Raw genomic sequence first — 12,079 nt, 5'->3', positions numbered from 1 at the left:
TGAGTTTTAGTAACATAATATAGAAATTCTTAAGTACAATTGGCATCTAAATTCTTCTTGATTGATGTATGACAGAAATAGGAAAAATAATAAGCCACAAGACATAAAGCTTATTCTTGTTCTCCAATCTATAGAACATTAGCGGCCAGAGCATTGCACTCGCTATCTTGACCGCAGCTGAGTGATGGTGATGATCTGCATAGATGAAAGTGATCCTTGTGATGGCAGCATTTAGAAAAGGTCTTTCTGAAGAGAATGAGTAGCTTCATGACACCATATAAACAGCTCACGGCAGCGTTAATGTCTCTTCTGGTGAAAGCTACTCTTCATTATTAAGAAATTCTGACCTTGTAATGAGACGCCATATTTCTAAAGTTTCTCTGTGCCAGATGTAAAATTGTACACCAGGCAACGGTTATCATTGGTGCCACTGTACTGTAGTAAATATGTTGGGCTGGGATGTCGTAAGCCTTCTTAAACTCAACGCTACCGCCCCAATATTTTTCAACCCAGTGGTTCAAAACAGCCATGCACAAGAAAATATTACTACATATATTAATACAAAAAAATCATACCCTCAAAACATCCATGCAACCTCTAAAGCCAAAAGAAATATTGTGACGGAAGGGATTGAGCTATCCAGAAACAGTTTCTCAGTTTTCGTTCATATTCATTGCGTGCTGCTGAATGAAATGTGAAATTCTCTGCATCAATAGAGTACTAGTAGGGTGTCATCGGGACCTCATCTAGACTTCCTTGCAGAAGGATCTGTGTTGCCACCTATTGACCATTTTTGGTCCATCTTTTATCACGACTACAGTTTCCTACAGCTTTTAGGACGTGTACCCTGACTTGCCCAAACTAGGCTCGTTTTGTCTGAATAACCGTTTCTTTCTTCACAGAGCATTTCACTGGCCTTGGCGTCAATGCCTAACATCTTAAGGATTCATCTAAGAAAATTGATGAAATTTAAAGAAGGTCTATTGTCGTGCAGTATGCTCACTTTTCAATTACTTTCGCTTACATGTCTAATTTGTGGAAGTGATGTAGGAGCAGAAAGGGCACAGGTTACAGACAATTGTGAAGTTCTGCCTATTTAGAGCGCACACCTCTTGGAGGATTATTGATGTTCCACTGATAATTCGGATAAATGGGAAAGACTTTTTTTCTTCCTCAGCACAACTTTAACATAGTTGCAGCCATCATAAGATATATTGCCCCATATGTGTATTAGTCAAGTATAATAGGTGTCACTTGTGAGTTGTTTGCTTGAGGACAGCATGGTAAATAGTATAATAGCTCAAGTGACATACACTCTGGACAATAAACTATTTTTTTTTTATTTAAAGAGAAACCTGCATAAAATATTCCCCTTTTTTTATTTTGTTAAATGCTGAACCTGTAAAAAATTCAGTAGCTGATGCTGCTGCTTCAGGATAGATAAAAACAAAATACATTAGGACAGGGTCATGACTACATAGGCATTTCCATTTTTATGTTCTAGTGGCAGATAAATAAAAATAATGTCAGTGCAGGATTCTCCAGATGATGGACAGCAACAGCACCCAATGGACTCTATCGATTGTAATGGAGTTTCTCAGAATTCTGTTATGGTATTCATAATTTTTTTTTCCTCTTTAAAGTATCTGCAGTCACTTGTAAACCTAGCCTTATAAGGGAGAAGCTGGTTTCCAATATAGCATATCCATGTGGACATATACATGGTATGATAAGTTTCTTGTTAGAGCACCCTCAGACCGACATGCTGTATCTTCTACATGAAAAACTTTTTATTGCATTTTTCACAACAGTTTACATCAACCTTGCATATGTTTTCTCAGATGCTCATAAACTATAATCTCTAAGAGAACCTTGAAAAAAATGGCTCTCGCTAGGACTTTTTATTGGGAACCTGTCACCAGATTTTGAATAATACGCTAAATTCCAACAACACTATACTTACTTGTACTGTTTTTAGTTAAAACCTGCATTGTTCCTTTCCCCAGAAAATGAAGTTTGTAAGCCTACCTGGCACCTTGTCTGAAGGAACAGGGTGTCCCAAGGTGTGTTCTTCATGTGAGGCAGTGTGTCATCTCATGTCTGCTGTTCCCCCTTCCCTCTTGCAGTGCAGAGGAGGGGATGACTCATCAGACCAAGGGAGGGTAAGGAGGGACTTGCCAGCAGACATGAGTTAAACAGTAATTGTAAAGGTTTTTCACACAAATGTATAGCCCTTGGAATATAAAACTTTGCCTATCATCTTTGTTACCTATATGCAGCAGTTTCTTGCTATACCCCTCAGACAACCTCAGTGCTGCAATGGGTGCTTCCTTTGCATGTGCTGATGAGCACTGTAATTTAGTGCTGTGTCGTTTGCAAACAAGCCGGGTCTAAGAGCTGGCACTTTTACGCAAACGCCCAGGCCAGCTGCCCTCAGTGAGCCGATGGCTCACTTACCCCCACCCTTAACTGGCTCACCATGCACTTTTTTACCTGATAGAATCGGGGTTAAAAGTGATTTGGAGTGGGGGTACTGGCTGGATTGCGGCTCCCTATTATACATGTAACAGGGAGCTGTTCAGGAGCCAGAAGAGCTGGCTCTTCTTAGTGAGCAGAGCCTAATGAGTCCTCTCACTAAGATGATTCCCATCACTACTGTGAGTCTGTAGTTGTATAGTTTATCAGTGTGTTTCATGAGGGGAGGGGCTGCTGCTCCTTGCTCACAGATGAGGAGGTCATGTAACAGTGTATGTAGCAGAGCTGGATGTGTTCAAAACAGTGGATACAGATGTCTCCTGCACAGTGAGGTACAAGATCTTCCCTGTTCCCTATTAGTCCCTCCATCCCAGTCTATGATGCTACAGAACTTTCTATGTCTCTCTCTGCACCTCCTACTGCAGCCCTTCCCCCACCTTGTCATGTCAGTATCAGCTCAGAACAGAGAATCTATTAGTGATGGAAGTCCTTCTTTTAAATGAGCCGACACTTCTGGCTCCTGAACTGCCTCAGGCCAGTCAGTCTCCCCACACCACTCCACTTTTAACCTGATTTTATCTGGTTAAAGGGGGCATGGTGAGCCAATTAGGGGCAGAGCTTGGTGCGCCATCTGCTCCATGAGGTGGAGCAGACTCCTGTTGTTCACGTGAAAGAGTAGGCTCTTTGTGCCAACTCGTTTACAAACGAACCATCACTAAAAGCTCACACGGCACAGGCTATACACTTAATGTGACTGGGTTACTTATGATTACTACCACTTATTACATGTTCCCTGCTCCTCCATGTGATGGAAGCTGCCAGGATGTGGCCATATACATCTTGCATGTGCATTGTGCAGTGTTCAGTGGATTTACTTGTGAAAAAATAAAAGGATTTAATGCTTAATTAATTTGAGAACACAAGGCATCATGGGATCTGTGGGCAAGCTAACTGGCCTCAACTTGAGGGCATAGACTGACAGACATTAGTTTCCGTCCACTTCACCTCTGGTGGGAAAGATGCTTGTTAAACACTTTCAGAACAGAAAATGACATAACTTTTGAAAGAAAAGGACGGGCAGCACAAAGTAGGCATCGTTCTGTTCTGATTTTAAAGAGGGAATTGCTTATAATCATTTGGTAATATCATTATAACTTTACAGTTATGTTTTAAGAGACACACGCTTGGGACATCTTGCTTCTACAGACAGGGTGACAGGCAGGCTCACAAACTTCATTTTCTTGGAATAGGAACTATGAATTTTTAGCTAAAAACGTTGTTAGTAGTATTGCTGCTATGGTAACTTGTTATTAGGCTTATTAGTGAATCTGGTGACGGGTTCCCTTTAATGGATTTGTTGCTTGGTCCATTACAATAAGATCTGTGGGCATTGATCAAGTAAAATAGTTAGAACAGCCATGTGATGCCCATTTTAATAACATGGATTGTTCATGTATAGATGAATCTACCTAATTCTTGTTCCATCTGTCCCTTATTAATTCAAGCTGTATTACATACAGATGTATCAATACAGGCAGTCCTCGAGTATGAAAAAGATTATGTAGGTTTCTTAAAGGGATTGTTCAGTTTCTTCAAATAAATGATATTGTTCGTATAATTAAAAGTTATACAATTTTCCAAAATACTTTTTGTATTAATTCCTCGTGGTTTTCTAGATCCCTGCTTTCTGTCATTCTATAGAAAGCTTCTGCATCTGGTCATGTGATGTCACACAGGCGCACAGCTCATTATTATCACAGAGAACTTTGTGTTGTAATCTGTGCACCTGTGTGACATCACATGGCTATGGTCTAAACAATGAACTTCCTGTAGCATAAGAGCAAGCAGAGAAAACTGTTAAGAAGTTTCAAACAGAAAGTATATTGGAAAATTGTATAATTTTTCATTATACAAAATATAACATACTTCTGCTGAAACTGAACAACCCATTCACAGTTAATTTGTAATTCGGAACAGGTATATATATATTTTTTTTAATATTTGAACTACAATTTTTTTTTTTGCCCCTTTTAATAATTGGATTTTTGAATTTTTGGGTTGTTGTGGAAACCAGGATTAACAATAGAGCATTATTGTAGACACCTTTCATAATGCTTAAAGTTGATCATTGTAGCCTGGGACTAAAGTACAGTAAATGATCAACAGGTGTTGTCTGTAAATCGGGTGGATGCCTGTATATGTCGTTGATAGGCCTCATGCTGTAAAATTTGCTAGTCTGGATCCATACATGGCAATATCTACAAATGGTCGAGTACTCTGTGTTTTCTATGGAGACTTCTGGTTATTCTGGATTTATGTAAAATCTAATAAGCAGTGAAAGACTTTTATTTTGTAGGTCCAAAAGCCACAGTGATTAAATTTCCATATCATAAAGATGCTTTGTTCTGTTACCAAATGGTGAAAAGTGTTTGTAAATATCCCAGCCTAAACCCACAATCTTTTTTTTTTTTTGTTTTGTAGAGACAAAGCCAGCCTGCATATTTAATAATGTGGAGTATTATGATGGAGATATGTTTCGTATGGATGCATGTCGCTTCTGTCGGTGTCAAGGAGGTGTTTCCATCTGTTTCTCGGCTCAATGTGGAGAGCTGCACTGTGACCGCTACTATGTGCCAGAAGGGGAGTGCTGCCCAGTGTGTGAAGGTAATGTCTGGGCGATAGAAAATACTTGAGATTTTGTACTTACTACATATTTCAATAATACTGTATCATAGGGCACATTTATCAGTGCATCCATATGTGCCATGGATTACAATTTATTTGGTGCTCTGCACTGCTTTAATGATATGTAAAGTGAAGCCTCCTCTCTTTGACCTCATCAGCCAGACATTTCGGATCATAAAATGGCCGCCGATGGAGGGTCATGTAATCTCTATCTGTCCATGAAAGATCACCTTGTCAGGAGCTTGATCTTCTATTCATGAATACTATTCACGTCCTGGCAGGGCGATTGTTCATAGACAGATGGACTGGAGGCTTCAATTTACATATCGATAAACCAGAGCAGAACATTTAATACATGTATATTGATAAATTGCCTAATGTCCTGCCCCCCACACTTACAGCTCATTCACACAGCCATGTGCTTGACAGGACCGGATCCTATGCGAGTAGGGCTGGAAAGAGGAGGTGGGAGGGGTGAGTGTAGGGTTTCTGATATGATGCAAGGAATCTTGTCACCAGCAGTATGATTTAACATAAAAAAAAAAACAAACATAGTCCAATTTCAATGTATAAGTGTACATTCAGTTTAAACTTTTATTTGTATTTAGTGAATATAACTCCAAATTTTGAAACATTTGGTAGAAGTGTTCCATATCACTCGGGAAATAGCATTATCTCCATTACTCAATCACCTCGAATGTCTGTCTTCAATGTGCATCGCTGCCTGATAACATCACTGCTCACTTCCCCCATAACGCTGGAAACGCTGCACATCTGCCCGAGACATCTGCTTCCAGCATCTGATGGACCTGGTGTCGCTCACTGATCCGTTCATCCATTCAGACGGAAAAGTAACAACCCCGGGCAGGGTCATTAGGCTGAAGATTGAGCCTGCATCTTCTTCCATAGCTTACTGAGTACTTTATTTCTGGTTAACGGAACAGGTTGGGCCAGTAACATGATGATTACCAGGATTCTGTATAATGATCTCATGCGTATTTTGGAAAGGTTTAGCCACCTAGATAGTCTTTCACAGGTTGTGTAGCAGAGACCCTTATCCACCCAGAGCTAGATCAGTCCAATGACACGTGAACATACTGTAGTTATAGCTAGAAACTCTGCCATACAATTCATTCAACAATTGCATAAGCTTCTGTGTTGACATAATGTCATTGGGTGTCTTTTTAAATGGGCGGTTAAAAATACCTGTATAAATAATATACAGAGATCCCCATAAGCACATTTTTTTTTTGTACCTTAATGGGGCTACAGAAGGTATAACAGGAGTCGGGGAATAACAATCTGATCAAGTAAAGTAGGTCCTGGACTCCCTGCTTAAATGATACGCCACTTGGAGCGTACTCTTATAAACCATGAGTTCCATGAGGATGTATGGAGCCAAAAAGTGCACCTATGCGTTCACTTCTCTGTTTAGATGGTGCTATAAAAGGATCCTTATGATCAGTGGAGATCCTATTGATTAGGCACACATACTAATTATACATTTATCATCAAGCCTGTTCATGGTCATACATTGGAAACCTAACCTTCAATATGGCACATGCAGCAACATTTGGAGACTCTTTGACTGAATTATTCAGTAGAGTGTTCCTATGGCCTTAAACCATTTTATGTTGTTTTTAAAGGGGCACTCCAGGAATATGAATGTCTGTCAGCAAAACTCAATATCATTAGTCACAAAATGGAGCTTAGTTTGGTTTTATGATTTACAAAATGTTATGGGCTTTCTAAAGTAGGCGGAGTTATCACCAGGATGACCACCACTGGAAACTACAAGTCCCATGATCCTGCAGTTCTCAGTAACTCTTCTTACCTCTTATACTCTGCTCCCAGTGATGATGTAACAGACTGTCTGGCACTGTTACCATAGTAATGATGTGTAACTGTCATCACTGCACATTACCTCACTGAGATGACTTCTCAACACAACACTGGTTGCACTGCAACCGACCGACTACAGCCAAACATAGTGATGATCACATGACCTGCCCAGGTGCAGGACATGTAATGTGGACATGTGACCAGTAGCCATCTTCTGTCCTGTGTCTGCTCCATGCAGAGAAAGTCAACTGACTAATTAAGGGGCCTGTACCATTTTAATTATTCATGACAGTGTATGACCACAGCATTTTTCTGCTAAGGGGAGCAACATTTTAAATAACTAATTACATATTGGGGCACATTTACTTACCCGTTCCTTGGAGTTCACAGAAAGTACATTGTATGACGATAATGCACTCTTCCGCGATTTACTAAGATTGTGCGCCCGATATTGTGCATGTGTCGCTTCCCCGCTCAAGTCCGCCGGAGTTCACCACCATCTTCCTGGTGCATGTAAGTGCATTGTCTTGCGACACAATTTGAATCTTAAATCCCGAATCAGTCGGATCGTCCGACGGCCTGCCCCCCTGATTTACATCGCCAGCGCAGCTGTGCCACAATCTGATTGCGTGCGACACAATCTCAGTGCAGACACCTGTCACAGCCCGAAAATGTTGGAAAGTCCAACTAAAGTGTGATCACGGACCCTTAGTAAATAAGACCCATTATCCTATATTTTATGGACCTTATGCCTATTCCTGGAATACCCCTTTAAATAATACATACCTTTCTGTTCCTTTCTTGAAGACTCCTATATTTTAAGTTTTGCATTGCTAGTAAAGGAAAAATATTTTCGGAATTGGTAACATACAGGGGAAAGCTCCTCCTTCTCAGGGCAAAACACATACTTGTGCTTGTGTTTGTGTTTGCTTTACAATTAAGCATCAACATATAAGCCGTGAGACATCAGCTTGCCTTTTTTTACTTGTTTCTTCATCAGTGCAGCAAGGGCATGCATAAATTATTATTGACAGCAATCTTCCATTTGTACCATCAGAACCTGTGAAATTAAGATGTTCCTGTAAGTCTTCATTAAGATTAATGATAGCAGAAGATAGAATTAGTTGGGTAGATAATTGAATTGAGATTGAGTTCTTATATTCCGTTTACTGAACAGAGCCAATAACAGAATGACTAGACAAGGTCTCTGTAAGTTAATCAAAGCTTGGAATTTGTGAATTGTTATTCTCCATTGCAAATGATAACTATGTTACTCTGTGATATAACAGTAGAGGTCAACCAGCCTCAACGCTGTGGGGGCCAACATGCCTCTACCACAAAAATTTTAACTCCTTTAACTGATAGTTTAAGTATTGTAAATTGTTCTCAATGCACTGAGATTTATAATACATTAGATGCCATAAATAATTCACTCTCTTAAAATAAACTTTTAGTGAAAAAATGCATGGGCTATAGTATTTATATAGCAAACGCTTGTAAAAAGAGACCGCTGTGCTTGAAGGTTTATTTCATTCCCATCAATACAATCATAGATGTAATGGATGAATTTTTGATTTACTGTGTAGAACAGATATCTGAATCTGCCTTATAGGACCCACAATAGACAATGCTGAGGTCTATGCTGCCATGTTAGAAAAATTGTTCTATAGGAATGCAGCTTGTGACTGTGACACTGGTAATCTTCTTCTTATATTTGTTATCTATTCCTTCTAAAATAAACTCTACAAAATTATGCTTATGATCCCCAAGTGCTCTAGAGCAGTGATGGCAAACCTTTTAGAGGCCGAGTGCCCAAACTACAATAAAGATCCGCTTATTTATCGCAAAGTGCCAACACAGAAATGTAATTTGTGATTTATACTCCCTTCTCTGTCACAGTTTTCATTGATACCAGCACCTGAGGACACCAGTAAAGCAGAAAATAGTCCCAGGTAGCACTGCCACTTTAAAATACCTCTGTGCACATCAAGTCCTGGGCTGTCTGGGGCTGCAGGAATATACCTGGAGTCCTCTCTGGTGATGGCCTGAGTGCCCACAGAAAGGGCTCAGAGTGCCACCTCTGGCACCAGTGCCATAGGTTAGCCATCACTGCTCTAGAGGCATTACTGATGCTCTCTCATTCCTCCCTCTACCGATGTAATCTAGCAGCAGCAGTAAGTGCAGGAGGAGGGGGGACCTGCTCTGCTCATTGTAGCAGCATGTGAAGCTACAGCACTGTAGTGCTCTTGGTGGGTGTTTCCAGAGCCCCTCAGCACTGTAGCTTCACATGCTGTTATAATGAGCAGAGCAGGTCTCTTCTCCCCCTGCACGCACTTCAGCGCCCAAGGGAGCCCACGGATAACAAATATAAGAAGATTAGCACAGCCACAGTTCTTGGAACTATAGGTAAGTGTCCCTGGTTTATAATGATGGATTTAATGATAGATTTCCTTTAAAGTGGATTATTTTTTTATGCAAACAGTCCTCAGTTATAGACATTTTTTTTCTTTTTAGATGCTAATTTTTTCTGTCTTTATTTTTCAAGTAGCTCTTTGGTTAGGAGTACTTCATGACAAGCTTACTATAGTAACCTAGCAGCATCATGTCCTGTTATGAACTTAAGGCAAAACATTATATCACACCTGCCTGTAAGCAAAAAGTTAAGCTTTTGTGACAGGGAAAAACAATGGCATGAATCCCATTAGTAGAAAAATGCTCAAAGCAAACATCGGAAAAATATTTTTTCATAATGCCACTGTTCCATTTATCTTATTCTCTCATTTTTAACACTATAGTTCCTGGCTGCAGATTATTGCAATTTTTAAGTGTTTGGAATTATTTTATATGTGAAAGTTTTCTTTTAAAATCACTTGTCCCCATCGTAAAATAAGCCCCATCATTTTCCGCTGGTACTTGTGTCCACTATTACAGTCCTTGTCCCAAATAGTTTTTTTTTTTTGCTGCATCACTCCATTCTAGGGGAGCAGTTAGGACCCCTTTTATCTGGATCAGGATGCCAGCAATCGGAACCTTACCCTCTACCCTACATATCTATCGGTCTATCTAAGTTGTTCTTCCACAGAGACATTGCTATCTTTGGTGATGGTGGTCATGGTGGTGGAAAGAAGTTGAAAAGCTTACAATTGAAGCTGTATTGAGCACATCAAGGCAGCCACTTCAGAGCTTTCCTGTGTCATTTTTAGTTTAAAAATAGACCAGAGTCACTGAATTCTGGCCATAAAATTTTTACTCTGTGGTCCGAAATGACAACACATTGCCTTTAAGAGTAGGGAATGGGGGGATGGCACCAGCAAGGTGCTTACTTAGAGGCTGGTTTGTTATGTTTGATCCATTCTGTGATCCTTCTGCACTGACATATTGGTCACAGCCACTTATTAGATGCTGCGGCCTAGGAGTGGGAAGCTGGGTTACAAGCTTCATAATGTCACACTATATTGTTTGTCACCCCTGCAGATCCTGTGTACCCAGTCCACGATCCTGCTGGTTGCTACGCTAATGGACAGATAAGAAGCCATGGTGACCGCTGGAGAGAAGATGACTGCACATTTTGCCAGTGCATTAATGGAGAGCCGCATTGTGTTGCTACAGCATGTGGTCAGAGCTGTCTGAAACCAGTCAAAGTCCCTGGAGAATGCTGTCCTGTGTGTGAAGGTATGGATATCATACTGAATGCAGTGCTTTTTAATTGTTGACATACTTTCATATACTAAACTTCCATACTTCACTTAAATTATGGAGTGACTCTTTCAACTAATGTCTATTAAACTTTATATATGGGCCCGTTCCAATGTTTCTCACAGATAATCAAAAGATCCATTAATTATTAGTGTTTCTGTAAGAGGAATGAGCTCCAGCCTCACAGCATGTATCCACCCCAAAAAACTAATCACAAATTACCCATAATCCCTTTCACCTGGGGATTAGAGCGAAGCAAAGAGAGCAGCCGCAGGAATGAAATGTCACAAAGGAGACTAAATCCTGTGTTCGAAAGTACAAACACTTTACTAATAATACTATAATTATGCAATTTAGCATATTAGAATGGGTCAAAGGTCAGAAAACTGTAAGTCCAAGCAATCCCAGCTGAGTCTAGATACACAGACAGAGCATACCTTCTGAGCACATGGCAATTATCACATTACACACCTCTCCAAACAAGTGATTGACAGCCAAGCAAGAGAAAGGACCTCTGCTTAGCTGCATGTGACAAGTGCTCCTAACACAGTGTGAAATCGCTGGCTACCCTTTAACCTTGGTATGTGTTTTATTCCAATACCTTCTGCGAAGTCTGAAATCCCTCATGTGTATAGAAATTTACGTGATTGATTGATCGCTATAGATTAGTATTATAATTAATGGTAATTGTAAAACCATGCTTACTGCTACAGCTTTATTACTGCAATTATTAGCACCATATGAGTGTAGATGTAACCACACTGAAAAGGACTAGAAAAAACAAATGTAATAAATGCTGCTGATACATGTGTGCAGGTTTTTTTTTTTTTCCTTTCTAATAAGGGATAGGGTATAACTTCCAGCAATTAGGAGAATGGTGATCCCAATAAGTGGTGGAGCAGCAGGCTGAGCATGCACCCTGTAGCCCTGGAGATAGTCGGCTGATCTTTGGCCAGTCTCATAGAAGCCCATGCTTGGACTTCCACTTCACTCATTCTCTGAATTGCTGGGGCGGTTGATCTGATCGGTTGGGGTCCCCACTGTCGAACCCTCACTGGTACAGAGGTTATCCCCTATCCTGTGGATTGTGGGATCCCCCCCAGAAAATCCCCCCAAAAATGGAAACTTTAATTATAAATAATTTTTTTATATACATTTCAACTTACATATTATAAAATATAGAAAATAGCAATTGTTTGAGACAATTATGCACAAAATAACCCACACTTATCACAATTATGAAAAATGCAGAGAACACCATTTGTGTTTGGTGCATGTGCATAATTTCATTGTACAGCTAAGACCATGCCCTTTCTCCCATGCAGCAACACTAAAATCACTAATGTCTCTCAAAACTGTCTAAAGCAGTTGGTGCGCCAAG

General features: G+C 40.1%; 1 protein-coding gene across 2 annotated transcripts in view; it reads left to right on the top strand.

Annotated features, from left to right (window-relative positions):
- The window catches only part of CRIM1 (cysteine rich transmembrane BMP regulator 1), a 474,029-nt gene that overhangs the window by 297,574 nt on the left and 164,376 nt on the right, over positions 1 to 12,079 (top strand). Inside the window, exons 7-8 of one of the 2 annotated variants that reach the window (XM_072140822.1) lie at positions 4,957 to 5,139; positions 10,477 to 10,674. In XM_072140822.1, the coding sequence (XP_071996923.1) occupies positions 4,957 to 5,139; positions 10,477 to 10,674 (381 nt within the window). The remainder of the gene's footprint in view (positions 1 to 4,956; positions 5,140 to 10,476; positions 10,675 to 12,079) is intronic. The other variant, XM_072140823.1, reaches the window with a different exon arrangement.

The sequence above is a fragment of the Engystomops pustulosus genome, chromosome 3, assembly GCF_040894005.1.
Source record: "Engystomops pustulosus chromosome 3, aEngPut4.maternal, whole genome shotgun sequence".
Lineage (NCBI taxonomy): Eukaryota > Metazoa > Chordata > Amphibia > Anura > Leptodactylidae > Engystomops > Engystomops pustulosus.
Note: the sequence above shows the minus strand (reverse complement) of the source record. Positions and strands in the feature narration are given on the sequence as shown.